Source organism: Limanda limanda, chromosome 7, assembly GCF_963576545.1.
Source record: "Limanda limanda chromosome 7, fLimLim1.1, whole genome shotgun sequence".
NCBI classification, from domain to species: domain Eukaryota; kingdom Metazoa; phylum Chordata; class Actinopteri; order Pleuronectiformes; family Pleuronectidae; genus Limanda; species Limanda limanda.
Genome location: NC_083642.1, coordinates 7484965 through 7502996, shown reverse-complemented (window position 1 = coordinate 7502996; position 18032 = coordinate 7484965). Strand labels below are relative to the sequence as shown.

Sequence of the window (18032 nt, the reverse complement as noted above, 5' to 3'; positions counted from 1 at the left end):
GAACAAGACTTCGATCTTCTTCTTTATCTGTATTGATATGAAAGGTGGAGCAGATTGAATTTTGATATCAATGAGTCACGATAATGGACGGAAGGCTCAGAATTCCGTCCCTGCTGAACCCGTTTGACCTGAATGTTTTAACCTATAGATTCATGAGAGAACTAGTTGTTTCAGACACTGGATGAAAACAGACCAGTGGTTATTAAACACTTGGATGGACAAACAATGGCCTCAATGGATTTAACTGTCACAAAGATTCCAGTTGGCTTAGCTGGGATAAGTGATCCCTTGTTTCAAAGTAGGTTCCAGCTAAGTAAATATTACAGAACAAATGTCAGGTTTACTTTGGGATTACTCCTGTTTGGATATGTGTCACTGCATCAGTGCCACTGTGTCTCACAACTGAATGTCACTGTTCACAACTCTTCTGAAAACCGCTGCTTTCCTGTTTCAGCGCTAAAGGAGCCTGAGCATGGGGAGTCCAGGTCTCGAGCACCCGTGCTGCACCACCCGCTCGCCTCACTACATCAGTCACCCCCACACTAACCCCTGGCTGGACGAGGCCGAGGACATCAAGCCCCCCCGCAGTTTGCTGGGGCTCCCTGAGCTCAGCTGGCCGGGACTTTACCTCCCCTGCTACGACCGACTAGTGATAGAGGAGAACCCCTGGGTGCTGGGGATGGCAGAGGCCCCCGGTCCCGCCGCTCCCTTCTGCAGGAGTCTGGAGCCGAGCCCACCGGCCCCCGGCCAAGCCCACGCTTCCTCCCCTGAAGTGGAAGGTCCGGTGGAGGAGCGCTGCCTGGAGCAAGTCCAGACCATGGTGGTGGGAGAGGTGCTGAAGGATGTGGACACGGCCTGCAAGCTGCTCAACATCACACCAGGTAGGGCTCAATGCACCAGGTAGAACAGAACCCTGCAGGTACAACAGAACCCTGCAGGTAGAACAGAACACAGAAGGTAGAACAGAACACTGCAGGTAGAACAGAACAGAGAAGGTAGAACAGAACACTGCAGTTAAACAGAACACAGAAGGTAAAACAGAACACTGCAGTTTAAACAGAACACAGAAGGTAAAACAGAACACTGCAGGTAGAACAGAACACAGCAGGTAGAACAGAACGCAGAAGGTAGAACAGAACACTTGAAGTAGAACAGAACACAGCAGGTAGAACAGAACGCAGCAGGTAGAACAGAACACAGCAGGTAGAACAGAACACAGAAGGTAGAACAGAACACTTGAAGTAGAACAGAACACAGCAGGTAGAACAGAACGCAGCAGGTAGAACAGAACACAGCAGGTAGAACAGAACACAGCAGGTAGAACAGAACACAGAAGGTAGAACAGAACACTGCAGTTTAAACAGAACACAGAAGGTAAAACAGAACACTGCAGGTAGAACAGAACGCAGCAGGTAGAACAGAACACAGCAGGTAGAACAGAACCCAGCAGGTAGAACATAACAAAGAAGGTAGAACAGAACACTTGAAGTAGAACAGAACCAAGCAGGTAGAATAGCACACAGAAGGTAGAACACAACACAGAAGGTAGAACAGAACCCTGCAGGTAGAACACAACACAGCAGGTAGAACAGAACGCAGCAAGTAGAACAGAACCCTGCAGGTAGAACACAACACAGAAGGTAGAACACAACACAGAAGGTATAACACAACACAGCAGGTAGAACAGAAGGTAGACCAGAACACAGAAGGTAGAACAGAACGCAGCAGGTAGAACAGAACGCAGCAGGTAGAACACAACACAGCAGGTAGAACAGAAGGTAGAACACAACACAGCAGGTAGAACAGAAGGTAGAACAGAACACAGAAGGTAGAACACAACACAGCAGGTAGAACAGAAGGTAGAACAGAACACAGAAGGTAGAACACAACACAGCAGGTAGAACAGAAGGTAGAACAGAACACAGAAGGTAGAACACAACCCACCATCTAGAACTGAGCACTGCAGATTGTGTGCAGAAGTTTTAGTCAAATTAAATTCTCTATTTGTTTATTTGCTCGACATTGACAATGAGCTGACACCTGGCGAGCTGATGAGGCCCGGGCCGCATTGTGCAAACTCGCATGTTGACACAAGATCATCTTCACTTCAAACAGAGGAGTCATCTAGAGCCTAAAATCACACACTGTACGCCTGACTATTTGCTTTTGCTCCGGTGGTTTTTCTTTACTTACGTATTCATAATGCAGCCATATTTCACTTAATTAGACCCTAATGGCTGTTAAATCCCAACATACTTCCACTCAAGCTGAACATGTGAGGAGTAACTTGTCTCTGTGTGTTTTCCTCGACAGACCCTTTGGACTGGAGCTGCATGCACGTCCAGAAGTGGCTGCTCTGGACCGAGCACCTGTACAGGCTGCCGCAGGTCAGCACCATGTTTCAGGAGCTGACTGGGAGGGATCTGTGCTCCATGGCCGAAGCAGACTTCAGACAACGCTCTCTGCAGTTTGGAGACGTGCTGTACGCTCATCTGGACATCTGGAGATCTGGTGAGAGCAGCAGGGACGCCGGGAAATGGAAATGCATGAACTCTACTGTGATGTTGTCAAACTGTTTGCTAATCTGAGGCTGAATTTGTTTTTATTTTGTTTCTTTAGCGGCTGCACTGAAGGAGCGCTGCCCTCCAGAAGAGAGCAAATCTGGTGAGTTTTTCGGTGCAGGTTCAACAAGCTGCAGTGATAAAAACAACGTTCAGTCAGTAATGTGTGATTTGGTGTCTGGACGTCAGCAGCGGATGAGGATTCCTGGTCAGAGGTGATGTGCACCTACCCCAGTCAGCCCATCCACTTGTGGCAGTTCCTTCATGAGCTGCTCCTCAAACCACATAGCTACAGCCGCTGCATCCGCTGGTTCAACAAGGAGAAAGGTAACAGATCCAGAGCCGTGAGTCAGTGGCAGCTTAACTGGATATTAATTAGAGGTGTTAATGTTAGTGTAATACTGTGGGCTTTTCATTTAATTTATATTTGATTCATGTTTACATAGCATTAAATGCCATTAAAATGTATATTTAAAGGGATGGTTCACCCAAAAATTTGAATTCACTCATTATTTACTCACCACTATGCTGATGGAGGTGGTGGGTGAAGACTTTTTGAGTTTTAGGGGTAAACAGTGCTACAGCCAAATCCAATACAATTGAAGTCAATGGTGACCACTTCTTCAAACGTATAAAAAACATAAAATGCCTCCTGTGGTGTCATCCAGGTTTCCATTTGCCCCGAAATTCAAATTCGACTTGAAAGGGCTTTTACACCATGTTTTAGCCTAAATGTCGGCTGTGACCACGGCTCTGCAGGAAGAGTATGATAAAATAATTTAGTGACAGGATTAGGAGTTGTAGTTTTCCCTAAAAGTTTTTAAAGGGTTCAGTGTTTAGAATTTAGTGGCATCTAGTGGTAAAGTTGCATGTTGCAGCTGAACACCCCTCACCTCACCCTTCCCTTCCAAACACGAAGGAGAACTTGTGGCAGCCTGCAGTTGTCAGAAAAACCTGAAAGGTGTTTAGTTTGTCCAGTGTGGGCTACTGTAAACAACATGGCAGCCTCCCTAGAGAGGACCTGCTCCTGATGTAAATATTAAGTGTTTATATTAAATATAAATGGCTCTTTCATTCACTCTGTAGTCCAAACTAAATTAATTTTCTTTCCTCTGTTCACAGGAATATTTAAAATCGAGGACTCGGCTCACGTGGCTAGGCTTTGGGGCATCAGGAAGAACCGCCCGGCAATGAACTATGACAAACTGAGTCGCTCCATACGCCAGTACTACAAGAAGGGAATCATCCGGAAGCCCGACGTCTCCCGCAGACTGGTCTACCAGTTCGTCCACCCAGTATGATGGACGAGTTCCAGCCGCTCAGACTGAGCTCATGGCCAACCAAAGATATGCTGGACATACAGTCGAATGACATGAACTCAGGAGCTCTGTTTGTATGTGACGTTTCGTGTCACTTGTAAAGACTGCCTACAGAAACACGCACTCCTGCCTATATAAGTTTTGCTCGACTTTATAGCGGATTTTATTTAGTTCTTCTCTTTGTTGTCTTCAGCCCTCGTGTTTAAAACGACTCCTCGTTGTGATGTCTGGTTTCTCAAAGTACATTTTTCTCCAGACCATGGACAGGACCTTTTCTTTTTCCTGCCAGATATCACGCGTGTTTGTGCTCTAAATACTGGAGGGAGCAGCCACTCACCTTAACTCAACATCGAGTCTGGAGACGAATCTACAGATAAGATCTATCCAAAGGTAACTAGAATGACCTTTGGTTGGGCACAGACCTCCGCCAAGGCCCAACAGTCCACATTATACCACGTTAAAATGAACTGGATCCAGATTTGTCCCCAAATCATCATCTGATTTTCTTTCTCTTCAAGATCCATAATTTATTCTCTGAAAAACTGAAGAGCTGCACCAAAATTGGGATTGTGTATCCACCTTTCCGTCACTCGTGCTAAGCTAAGCTAACTGACTGCTGTCTCCAGATATATATCTATTTATTCATACTGACATAAAATTGTTTTTTTCGCATTTAACCTTTTATGGAAAAAAGTCTAATTCCCAAAATGTCAGACTTTTCCTTTAAAATGTTTGTTTTTTACACGATGACATTTTCCAATTACTCCAATAATTATTGCAGAGCAATGATGTACGTGGATATTTTTAACAAACCCTGCAGTGATAAATATTCCTCTGCATTTCCTCCTAAGAATTTATGTTTCTAATCTACATTAAAGAATTACATTATTACCCGGTGTTGTCCTTTTAGAAGAAGAAACGATAAACAGCCTGATGAAACACTGAAGATCACACGTGCACTCCATTCAAAAAACACACGGACACTAACGTTTTCAACAAACTTGTTTCCCTTTCAAACCAATATCGCAATATTGACACCACCACAACAAATTTGATTCGGGTTTTTCATCACTATCATCAATATTATCTGTGATCATAATAATTTTTTATGCATATTTAAATGAACTTCTTGTTACATCAAGATGAACAGGCACTACACCAGTTAGGAGATAAAAGTACATCACTAACTATGAACATACATCTTCTAGACCGCTAATATAGGGGTTTCCACAACGTGAGCTGCTGTCCCCTGTGTGCATAAGGAAGAGATCATCAACATAAAAAAGCATTTACATGTACACCTTTTTACTGCCTCAACATGGTTAGGTCTCATTTTCAACTCAACACAGTTGTACAGTTACAATAGAATATAATCTTTAAATTACATCATCATATACAAATCTGACAGCGTGGGATAACGTCACGCTTTTTTATGATACACTGACAATTCCATTGCAATGAAATTCATACGATATGGTTCCTATTACTTTATATGTTTTCCGTTGCTGTTATTTAAATGAAACACATTTACATGTATAACACTACATTTTGTCTTAATAGTCAATCACTTGCATTTTTTTTTCTTTAAACATTTTTTTTTCTGTTACATTTACACAACTCATACACACTGGATGATGAAGATGTTTTCCCCCAAAATATTAACCTGGTCAAGTGGATTATGTGTTGGAACTTGCATGTATTGTGTATATCGTGTGTTTTTAATGAACGTGTGTGTGTGTGTGTATGTGTGGTGTGTGTGTGTGTGTGTGTGTGTGTGTGTGTGTGAGTGTGTGTGTGTGTGTGTGTGTGTGTGTGTCTGTGTGTGTGTGTGTGTGCATATCGAGGATGTGGGACAGTTGGATGGTAGAAGTCCTTTTTGCTATGCTGGACAGCTGTTACTCTAAGACACAACTTGTGAGCTGGTGATGTGTTTCTCCTCGTGTGTGTGTGTGACCCAAACCTGTTGAATCAGAGCGAAACACATCTGCCGTTGGCTTTTTCGCTGAAATTTTGAAAACTCCAGGACAACTAAGTTAAAAAAGCGCCTCTCTTGTCTAATCAGAGATTTGGGTGCAACTGGTAGCAAGACAACAAACTAATCAGCGTCTGATGAAAAACCAATTCCTGTGATAAATCTTATTATCTATAGAGCAAGTTGAAGATTTTTTTAAGAATGTAATGCGCCGTGTGAGCGTCGTCTTACGTGCACGGCAGAACTGGTGACGAGCGTTTTTTGCTGTGTGGCTGCGTTGTGTTTTGCAGACGTATGAAGTTTGGGGTGGACTGGGAGGCAGATCCTCACTGAAGCTGTCTGTCTACGTGATATGTGAAGTTATTGCATGGAGAGAAAACAGAGAGATGATGGTACTGGGTCATTCTTTGGCTCAGCAGGGAAACGGGCCACATTACTAGTGCTTTTTGCTAGTTGGGGCTTTAACTGACAGTGGAGAACCATGTTTAGACAGCATGACCTCTTCCCAGCCCAAACACTAGTACATTCATGTCCTGTTGAAGAGGCTTTAATCTTCAGACAACAGTCTGTAGCACAGTAACACATTGACACGCCTCCATCGCCCCACGCTCTGGAAGAAAAGTGCCTGGCACAGGCATTGGTCAAGACCCTCCTCTCATACAACGGTGGCCCCCTGAAAGAAGATGATGTGATCCGACTCGGCTCGGAGGGAAAGTATCGCTCCTCTCTCCTGTCAGCAGTAACGATGATTAAAGTGACTCCTGAATTACTGAACCAAAAATGAGAGCTGCTGCAGAAACGGTATCATTTCCATGGCGTGCATGAAGATGATATTGTCGAATGACTTGTGATGCTCAGAACAAAACAAAACCAATGTCAAAAACAAAACAGAAAAATCAGTTCATCAACACGCTTCCTCACATGAAAACGGAAGCATGTGCATGTCCAGAAGCATGTGATGCTTAAAAAGTGACTCTCTGCATTTGTAGTTGAAGTGTTGCATCAGGTTGCAGCCCACACAAGGCTGCAGGATTCAGGGAATGCAAGTTGTTGCATAGCACATGCTGCTATGCAAGCTTAGAAACAGTTAAAAACACATAGCACTGCACACACCGGAAAAGAGGTCGGACCAAATCACAAAGAAAAACAAAAACAGAAAAGGAAAAAGAAAAGGAAAAACAGAGGATACTGTCTGTGGTACTTTTTAACACTACACAGCATTCCTGATGTAAGAATGACGACTGACCACACAGCATTAGAAATGCTACACAAAAATGGCATCACACTGTATATACACAATGCAGGTGAGAGAAGCTCGTCTTTGTCGAATGGGTGTAATTGATTATATTATCTTCCCATTCCCGCGAGAGAACAGACCGCAGTCTACTGCAAGTTTAAATAAGCTGCATCATATGTTACTTGCAGCTTTACAGAGAAGCAATGTGTTCCTGCACTGACTTGATGTTATAGCTGAGTGTGTCTATACTGGAATAACGGCTGCTCCTGTTTTTTTAATGTGTGAGTCCACCCACCTTCAAACGCTGGATAAAATATATAATACTGATATATAGTCTTTTTTACGTTACTAAGTTTTTATTTAGGCAAGACTGCTTGGCGCATCTGTTGGGCAAGGGATGTGTTGCTCTTAAGTCTCTGGCTATGTGCGGTGCAATTGGACGGGACAGTTCAAGCTGCCTCCAATGGCTTGTCCTTGTCCAGTCACGGGACTAGATTGGCTCGACGTAATTGGCCGGGTACAGTCCCTCTCGGCCGTTGTCCAAACGACCTCTACACCAGCCCTGCTCGTCCTCGTCCTCGGTCTTGTTCAGCTCGTCACCTGCGGAGGAGGAGACGCCACTCTTCAATTAACATGGGTCACATATTCAGTGTGAGTCTCAATCTGAAAGGACCATATTTGAAAATATATATTTTTTTTAAACACTCAACATTTCTGCTGATTATTGCTCTCTACATATATATATCGTACAGTACAGATCCAGTAAAATGTGACATTAAAACAAACATATATTTTTATAGTTATTAGGAGCTTCCATGTTTGATCTAATCAAGATGATTGAAAATGACTTTTGTGATTGTACATTAAATAATAATAAAATACTTGCAGGAGCTGGTTTATCTTGGCATAAAGACAAAAGAAAACTCTTCACAGGCACGTACAGAGTAAAACAGACTAATTAACATGCTCCTAGAAATAGTCTGGCACCTAAACTCCTGGGAAAACACGGCTTGTTATGTGTCTTACTTTTGGATGAATTTGGGCTAAGCTAACAAACCACCTGCTGGCTCTAGAGACACATTTAACTAGTATGCAAATGTTATATTGATTTTTCACTCTTGGCAAGAAAGCAAATGAGCTGAACTTTTAAAATAAATATACTGTTTTCAAATTGTTGTTGCTGGAGTAAAAGTGATCATCCTCATGCACATGGACACACACAAGCTCCGGGGTGACAAAAAAACAATTATGTAGATTATCACACTGATATACAGGTCTTAGTAAAAGTGTCAGGTGACAGGCTTATGCCAGGTAAGATTTTTTTCTAAGTAAAGAAATGCAGTCAACATGCCTCAGGGATCCACATAGTAGATTTTGGTGAGTAAAACAAAATGCAAAAATATCTTTTGTTTGTTTGCGTGAAAACTCGAGAGGGCACCTTTTTTATTTGTTTGTCAAGAAGAAATAAACGAAAAGAGTCTTTAAATATTCCCTCCAGTCTTTGCCATTCATCCCTGACACCTTATTTCTAACTGTGAGGTTTCAACACTGCTTGTGGAGAACAGGATACACAGCTGTGGCTGTTTTTCGGTGTAATTCTTGTCTTTAATCCGTTAGTCACGTCTCTGAAGCACTTTCTAAGGACAATTTCGTGTTAATTGGTGGCAAGTGCCTGTAATTTGTTTTCCATGTGGCCATTATTAACTAATCACTGCTATCGTCTGAAGAGGAAGGCAGCGTCAGGACAGAAACCAGGACGGGGTCGGAGTTATTTCAGCTTTTTGTCTCATCCCTGACCCTGTGCCACGTGCACGCTGACCCTGTGCCACGTGCACGCTGATAACTACCTGCTTTGAAGGTGAGCTCGTCCTGCTCCTGGCCGTCGTAGTCATAGAGGGCGCGTACACGGACGCCTTTGCCGATGCTGGAGTCTTCTTCGAACGAATTCCCGTTCCCACCGTTCCCACTGTTCGCTCCATTCCCACCGTTCCCACCGTTCTCGTTGCCGGAGTAGCCAGCGGGCTGCTCGTCGTCAGACCATTCAGTCGAGACAGCTTGATTCTTTTCATAGCTGCTCACACTGGAAGGGGGGGGGGCGGGGAGAAAACACAGGGTGAGATCTAACATCAGACGTTCCCTTGAGATTAAGGATTAAGGTGATATTCTCTATCGCTCATTTCTTTAACTGTTCTCAATCTCATGAGAAATTCAAAACCAAGAATTCACAGATTTGACTGAGCTTAGTATTCTATAAAGATTATAGGCTACCGATCTTCATTGTTGTCCAAAACAATTAAATAAATAATAATGAGACGCAGGACGACATGTTCCTTTATTGATCTGATTCAAAATATCATTCCGTGATTAAATTGCTGGTGTTAAAATGCGATGGATGGGATTGTTGAGCGTAGATTCCTTGAACTAACCTGCTGCGATCACCAGGTGGAGCCACATGGTCAGTGCTGGGAGTGGGTGGGGCTCCGTCTGGTTTCTTCTTCTTTGGAGGAGCACTGGCCTGGTCTGGGTTGTATTCCTGGTGAGAGAGAGAGAGAGAGAGAGAGAGAGAGAGAGAGAGAGAGAGAGAGAGAGAGAGAGAGAGAGAGGAAACAAACAACAGCAGAATAAGGATTAGTCTCAAATACATAAAGAAAGATATTATTGAATGTTCTGGTCAGAGGGTTCGGTTTCGTACCTCGAACACAGGCCAGTTCATATGCATCTCAGGGCCGTGGTTGGTGCTGAACCACTTCAGGTCCTCTTGTGTGTTTGCACCCAGGATGGTGCGCTCCAGTTCTCTGTATATATTGCCATAGCTGAGGAGAGAGAAGTGGAACAAATGGTGTCAACGAAGGTGCCAGAAGGGGCCTGGAGGGGCGATGGTGCCAGTTGGCAACAGACCCGACAGTGTAGTTCAAACTCTGTGTTGAGAGAGATCCAACACGGGGGTTTGACCAAAATGAAGTGTCTCCGTGAGTTTTCTGCTGGAGCCGAGGCCCTGGAGTCACTGGATAGTTGTGACCTCACAGAGTTATATAAGTCCTGACTGCTCAGTTTAACACAGTTTCTGAATCTGGGCTCTGAGCATTACTCTGTGTGCTTTATAATAGAAAACATCTCACTTTCTACAATATTGCATCTTTAAGCAAATACAAGATACTACACCTCGAAACCTCAGTAGTAGATAGTAAATAGAAGTAGATATATATATATATAAATATGTTAGTATATTAAAACTAAAGGGAAATATTCCACTGTGGTCATGATCAGATAGATCAGATTATATTTTATCAGATTATTTCATGAATCTCAGCACATCAGTTTCTTCTGAGTGCTTTAAATTTTCAGTCTGCATCCACATATGATGCATCATAGTTGTGGGAACTCATTTACAGAAAATCTAATATTGAAATCTGGATATGTAATGTAATTTTTTTAAGGAGAACATCTTCCCTGTTGTCTGCTTTTAAGAAGGATAAATGTACTTCATCAAATGTTATGTCGTTATCGAGGAGAAAGGAAAATAAATCAAATAGAAGCTGTTAAATTAAAATGCTGAATAGAGATGAATGATGAGTCAGGATGAGCAGAGCTGTGTCTCTACTCTCTGAGCAGCTCGACTACACAATAAAAGACGACAGGTTTGGTTAAATAGTCTGATAATCACTTTGTCACAGGGGCCACCTTTGTTGTAGCACGCAGGTTAAAACCCGCCTGGAATATGACAAGCATCCACTCTGAGTAAGAATCAGTTTGGCAGCAACGTCAGTGACCGAATCATCAATTAATTAAGCAGCGAGTCTAAAAATCTCATTAGAAACGTGTGGCTGGTTATTAAATGTGTTCAAATTAATCAATTTGAAGAGAAATGTGCTGAACGTGACACAACAAATCAAACTCATCTATTAGAGAAATGTGATCCGTGTTGCATGTAAACATGGTACATAGAAATACACTGTATATATTAACTGAATGTAATGGTCTGAAATTAAATAGAAATGTAGGGAAGTGATAGAGATGGCTGTTAAAAAATAAAACAAATTGTGTCTCTTTCTTATATAAAATAACATGATGAAAAATCTGTCAGGTCTGTTTTTTCCATGTATTTAGCTTCATATGTCGGAGTTAACACAGTCCGGTGAGTCGTTATTAATAAAACTCACAAACCTTTGGTTCTCGGTGAGGTTGAGGTGGCGTTTGATGTCCAGCAGCGCCTCCTTCAGGAAGGTCAGCCTCTTGACTTCATGCTGCTGGCACTGGTCAAACACCTGCTCCATGCACTCCATGTACTGAGGGGTGCACTTGTTCAGCTCCTCCAGAGACTTCTCATACTTTTCTTTAGCCTTAGATAGGAAAAGGAAAACGCAGATCACACGATTTAACAATAATTCCTGTTTTAATAACAAGCTTTTTCTTATTTGGAACTTTTGAATCTTGTTTTAACGTGGTTTCCATTCCAGCTTATTTCACAGGGGTTTTAAAATATGTTGCTTTGGTTTATAGCAAATATATAATTTCAAAATAAAATAAAAATGTATTGCCTTCACACAGCAAACATCAATCTGATAGAAAAGTTTGATTAACCAGCTTAATCAATATCCATTAAAAACCCTGCCAGGTCATCAATATGCAACCAGTATGACAACCCAATATGATACTTGACCTGTATTCATAGAAACTTGACATCTACTGAAGAATGAACCATGTACTTGTGTAATTGTGTGTACTGATATACTCCGTGAGCAGAGAACATAATCCTCCGTGAGCCAAATGTGTTCTTAACTTGTTTGGCCTCAAAAGGGATTTGAATTAAAAGACTGAAAAGCTGTTAACTTGCTTATTTGCTTTGTTTTCTCACCTTAAGCATATCCTGGTGGCATTTGTCTACTTTCTCGTGGAGCTTCTTCTGCTGGTCCGGCGTGACCGACGCCTCCAGCTTGCCGTTGGCCTCTCGGGTAGCAGCCAGCTTCTCCTCCTTGCAGGCCATGTGGTATCCTTTCTTAGCCGTCTCCAGCTGTACGTCCAAACACACACGTTGTCATTGCAAATTGTCACATCTCCTCATCTCAGAGCAGCAGAGACCTTGTCCAGACAGGATGCTCCATTTTATTGTGATCACTAAACTGTATATAGCTACATAAATACTATTATGCTCTTTTATCTGGGACCGGAGACATATTTGCTATTTAGGCTTAAAGACCAAAGCAAGTACAGACATATACGACTTGTAGCACAGGAAGGGAAGTCATGTTTATCATGTTAGAGTCATAAAAACACAATAATATCTGTATCTACTGAGGTCTAACCCGCCTATGTGCTCTCTAATATCACAAGGATAAACCTGGAGGTAGTTCCACTCAAATTAAGTGGAAATTCAATCTTGACAATAAAACTAAACCAATGGATTTAAGCAGCAAAGTAGTAGAAGAAATAGTTTGACATTTTGAGGAATTCTAGGGTTTGTGTCAATCGATCCACTGCATTGATACGACCAACACGACCAGTGCATTTGGTTTTAATTAGTTATTTGATGCTAAATAAGATCTCATGATTGGCAGCGGAGACTGAATATGTATCAGCAGAACCTGAATACTGCAGCTATCCTCCACCTTCTCTACTGTGAAGACTCTGGCTCCAAATGACATCAAATGCACAAGATGCACACTCAAATAGTGACCGTGTGAGGAGAGAATACCTTGTTTATGTGACAACAAAACAATATTTGTGACATTCTTACTTATGTCCCTTCAAACCCTTTTTTCCCCAGGCACTACGCTGATAACTGATAAGAACTGATGATGAATATTTATTCCGTCCTCCTCACCTCCTTGTGCTTTTTGGCCCACGGTTTCTGAGCCTTCTTGAATCCCTCCTCCGCCTCCTTGGCCTCTTTGAATCCTCCGATGATTTGCTTGTGGTACGCCTCCTTCTGCCAGTTCTTCACTCTCTCCACGTCGTCGTTCACCAGGTTGTTCTTCACGTCTTGGTGCATCTCACTCACCTTCTCGGCCTCGGTCATCACGCCCAGCCAGGCTCTCTCCACCGAGCCGTACTGGGGACCTAGGGAATGGCGCAAATATATGACTGTGTAAATGGAGCTCTGGCGAATTGACAGACATGATTTAGGGTACGTTCAGTTGCCGAGCTATTTATTTAATTGACCCTCCTCCACACGCTGACCTTTCTCGATGAGCTGTCTCCATCTCTTGGACCAGGCCGTCAGCTGATCACCGTAGGCTTTCTCTATCTTGGCCCGCTCCTGCAGGCAGCCCATGAGGTCATTGCAGAGCCGATGGCCGTCGTCAAATCTCTTGACAGCACGTTTGTAGTTCCCCACCTGAGACCGACAGATGCACACAAACATGTCAGAACAAATATATAAATACACACAAAACTGACCAAAGGCACATATTTCACAAGAGAAAAAAATAAATGCACTATGCAATATTAAAAGCAGTTGCCGATGGTCATAATGACAGCTTTAGAAGGAACAGCTCCAGGAGGCTGTTTGCAGGATCTACTGCAGCATTGCAACATTAAACTGCACACACTATTCATGTTCTCTAAACCTTCAACCGAGTATATTCAATATTGCAAATATAAAGCATCTGATTTAAATGTGACTTCAAAATGGAACTGGTGTTATTTCTATTGAATTAATTTATGCTTCCTGTGTTTGCTTTATTATATTTTTACATTTAAAGAAATTGTTAAATATTTAATATTGCAATAAATATTATGCTACTCTGTCACATCTATTCAAAGTTAACCATCAAAGAAAATAACTGTAGTTTATCTGCAGTAACATTCTGGATTAAATGGAATAATAGCAGTTGTTGCAATACTAACTATTCACATTCCACTTGTTTTTTTTTATAATAATGTCAGCTGTATCTATACGTCTGTTATTTCTCCTTCATATTTCCATGTATTTATAATTGCACTATGTTTGTATTACATCTATATTTCCTATTCTATCCTTTCCTATCCATTTTTCCATTTTGGATCCTGCCACCTTAAGCGAGGCTGCCTTAACAAAAACAATACCAGACCGTGTGGCTCCTCCTCCTCAGTGCCTGCAGGGGGCGTGAGCTCATGGTGCATGATGAAGGGAGGGTAGTAAGGGGGGGAGGGGGCTCGTGCCTGTGCATGTGTAGTTATGCAATCACATGGGCCTGCCTTTGCGCATGTATGCCAGTGTGTGTGTAAATGTGTGTGTGTGTTCACAAACTGTGACTGCTCTAATCCTCTTGAGTGGTGTAACGCAGGAAGAGAGCAACACACAGGAACCACAGACATTGTGCAGCACACGCCATGAATAAAAAAAACGTCTTATTCATCTTCACGCAGACATGAAGTCATGAGGAGCACGTCTGATGCTGAGCTGCACCGTGATTGGTCCTGACGTGAGGATGCACGTGTGTGTGTGTGTGTGTGTGTCCTGGTGGAGCTGCAGGGAGGCATGTGAGACAGGTGTGTGTGGGGGTGTGAGCTTCGGCCTGTGCGACCGAGCGCCAAGTCACACCAGCAACAACAACACACAGGTGGACAGGTCCTGCACGTGAACACACACATGATTCCCCTTGTTTTCCAACAGCCTGGTGATTAGCTCACGGCTGTTATAAGGTCGATCGTGTGTCTCGGCCGATCTGAGTCAAATGTTGATGTTTCTGATGACACCATCTGAGAAGAAAGCATTTTTCTAAGAAGCATGATCTGACCCGAGCTTGTGTTGCTGGTGCAGAGATGCTATTAGCAGGTGCACGTAGTGAAAGGACGTCTCAGAGCCGCCGAGGACTGAAGCTCTTTGTCTGTGTCTCTGTGTACGAGCCATGATACAAAGAAGACTCTGTACCGAGGGAATTCATTAACGCTAATTTGGCGGGTTTGAAAAGCAAGCAAGCGCACACGTACACGAGTACACACACACACACACACACACATACACACAGACACATATGCTGCCTTTTCATTACAAGTAAAGATGCTGTCACTTATATGAAGTTTATATCTTCTGTGATATGATCAATGATTTAAAATTATTTACAAACAGGAGAACGAACATTCTCTCACTTAACCTGCCACATTTGATGAAACAAAGTAAAAGTACTTATTGTAAAATTATCAACAAATAAACAATTCTAATTGTTATCTGAAATTATAGTCACATTATTTATCCATTTATTCATCCTAGTTAGGATGATGGAAGAAAGAAGGATAGAAATTAAGAGATACTTAAAAAGAAAATTAAACTAAATCCAGAAGAAAGTCTAATTTAAAAGGTGAGCATAGCTGTTGCTGTAGCATTAGAATACATTTTCTAAGTAAGAAGAGGAAACAAAAGCACTGGGGAGTTTCCTCCATCATAAACCAGCTCCTTTCTCTCTTTCTGACTGGTTCTGGCGACCGTGGTGAACAGTGAACTGCAGATGGTACACACTCACCTGCCAAGTACATTTGCTCTTATTCCAAACTGTTTCTAAACCATCTGGTGCATCAGATTCCATGTTTTGTTTGCCACAGTCACCAAAATCACAGACAAACGCAGCTTCACGTCCACATGACAACATGTTTGTTAGTTGCACGGCGGCTCAATGAGATGGAGAAATCACTAATCAGGTCACTTTTGAAAAGCTTCTTATTTAACACAGTGGTTTAACACTTCTTTGTATCCCTGTAAAGATTCAGAGGAGTTTAATACCACTTTATATGTGAGGCTACAACCAACAGCTGTATATTTTAGCTTCGGCTGCTGGGGGACTCGAGAATCAAAACAAGTGGGATGATGGGAGTTGTTGTCTTCAACATCGTTGCTGATGAAAATCGACCTGAAGTGACTCAGGCATACATCATGTTCACGAATCAGGTTGTGTGTTAATTTTTTATTCATGTTATGCATCAAGCTGTGATGAATAGTCACGGCCCGTCACAAGTGACCGATACAAACAGTGAGATGGAAAAACAAGCGACTGGCAAACTGGCTAACAGTGTTTTTCTTAGTCAAGCGTCGTTTGCACCGAATGTTACAGACGAGACGGACAAAGGTGAAATGGATATGACATAATTAAAAGGCGGCAAAATGAAATGTCCTGTTATCTTGACTAAAATTGTGGATTTCTCTGGGTTTGAACATTGTTGAGAGTATTTTGGAAAATGTAAATAATATAAATAACATAGATAGATCTAGATGTTTTAAGACATTTTAATAAAGAATTGTTACATATTATATCTATAACATAAAGAAAGAAAACAGGGAAATGTCGTTACCTTAATATCAACGAACCGATATATAAGTAGGATGGATTTTCTTGCCTAAATATTTGCAGGACACCAAACTTCTTTTACATGTGTCTGTCAGTCACCCTCTAAACTCAACGGTTATTAGACGATATCACTGCGACTTAACGAATATCCTTCTAAAAGCTTAAGGACTAGTAATCTAATTTTCATGGTTTCATTGAGGACTCTGCTTGATTTCAGCAGCCAAATCAATATAAGACGAGTGGTGGGGGGGGGGAGTTGTGTTGCAGGTTGCCAGCAGACATCAGTACAGACGCCACGTGTCCTCCTTACCTCCCAGAAGCTGTCCATGGTGTCGTCCACACCTGCACATTCATCGTAGGAGCCAGACATTTTGTTGGATGTGGCAAAGCACTCTAATGACTAAACCTGTCCTCTGCAGCAGAGCTGGGTTCCTCATGCACTGAAAGAGACGGAGAGAAAAACACTGTGAGACAGGAACTTCACACACAGCACGGAGAAGTGAGTCTGAACACACGTTGGAAGGAAAACACGTCTTCTGTGTTACACCACACAGAAGCAGTGGGGCGATTGTCCCCGGGCGACTGCAGGGGAATCTTTCAGAGTGAGAGTTTCTGTTCGAGACGTTTATAATAATGGAATGAAAATAGGTCTCCTCCACCATGCATGCATATAGCTCCCTGCCCTGAGGAATGAGAGGGAGCATCTTCTCTGTGTGGTGTCCTAGAAACGACACCGGAGAGAGTGGAGCCTCACACAGCGCTGACCCGGAATCCTTCCACTGTGCAAACCTGAGTCATCTTGAGACCTCACATCTGAGAGAGAGAGCTCAACAACAACACACACACACACACACATGCCACACACGCATCTTCATGAACTCCAGCAGCCCAGAGACACACTTTACGTGTAAACAGAAAGGAAACAGAGATCTACGCGGCTATTTTTACACCCGCACGTGTCCTTTAATGAAGCGGTTTAATCAGCTATCCCTCTGCAAAGCTGCACAATACAGTTCCTGCAGGATTTCCTCGAGCTTTTAGGGTGATTTATATTTATTTGTGTGACGTCTGGTCGATATCTTACCACCGAGGTTTAAAGAGAAGAGACTGCTCCGACGCTCTATTTGTATCGAACCCTTTTGAAGCCAAATCCATTTTGCTCCCATGACTAATGCTCTTCCCTTGACAGAGATCTCTCCATTTGCTCTGCAACATCCAAATATGACAATGCATTAAAGTGTAGGTACCTAATAATGAGAATAATGAGGCTTTGTCGATGACATTTGTGCTCTCATGTGGTTTCTTAGTTGTTATAATTGATTACAGTTCATCCTGCTCATTATCTAATCCTGCACATTGTCTCAGAGTCATTCTTCATATGCTCGCGCCGAATGAAATGTTGGTTTTGCACGCTGCTCAGAGGTCAAGGCAGAAGAACGATGATTCATGGCCATTTCAGATTAAATTCTGAGTCAGCACCCTTCTGTCTGCAGCAGCGCCACGAATGTTTGGTTTCAAATATTAACGGTGTCCTCGATGGTTCCTCCGTCAACCTCTCTCTGCAGTCAAGTGCAAATTAACTCCTGCAACATCCTTCGTCCCCGGGAGTGAGTCACGAAGGACGACTCCCCGCGTTAGGCTCAATTGGAACGCGCCTGGCCTCACTCTCCTTGTACACAACAC

At 42.6% G+C, this 18032-nt stretch overlaps 2 protein-coding genes across 2 annotated transcripts; one reads left to right on the top strand and one right to left on the bottom strand.

Annotated features, from left to right (window-relative positions):
• The first annotated feature begins 472 nt into the window (after positions 1-472).
• LOC133005771 (SAM pointed domain-containing Ets transcription factor-like) lies at positions 473-3862 on the top strand. Its single transcript, XM_061075553.1, has 5 exons — positions 473-881; positions 2314-2511; positions 2620-2664; positions 2751-2888; positions 3684-3862. Exons 1-5 carry the CDS (start codon positions 473-475, stop codon positions 3860-3862), a joined length of 969 nt encoding a protein of 322 aa, XP_060931536.1.
• Positions 3863-7579: 3717 nt separating this feature from the next.
• Positions 7580-16719, bottom strand: pacsin1a (protein kinase C and casein kinase substrate in neurons 1a). Its single transcript, XM_061075314.1, has 9 exons — positions 16660-16719; positions 13267-13423; positions 12911-13146; positions 11945-12100; positions 11254-11429; positions 9782-9902; positions 9516-9622; positions 8937-9169; positions 7580-7689 (listed from the first exon to the last, which is right to left on the bottom strand). Exons 1-9 carry the CDS (start codon positions 16717-16719, stop codon positions 7580-7582), a joined length of 1356 nt encoding a protein of 451 aa, XP_060931297.1.
• Positions 16720-18032: the final 1313 nt, after the last annotated feature.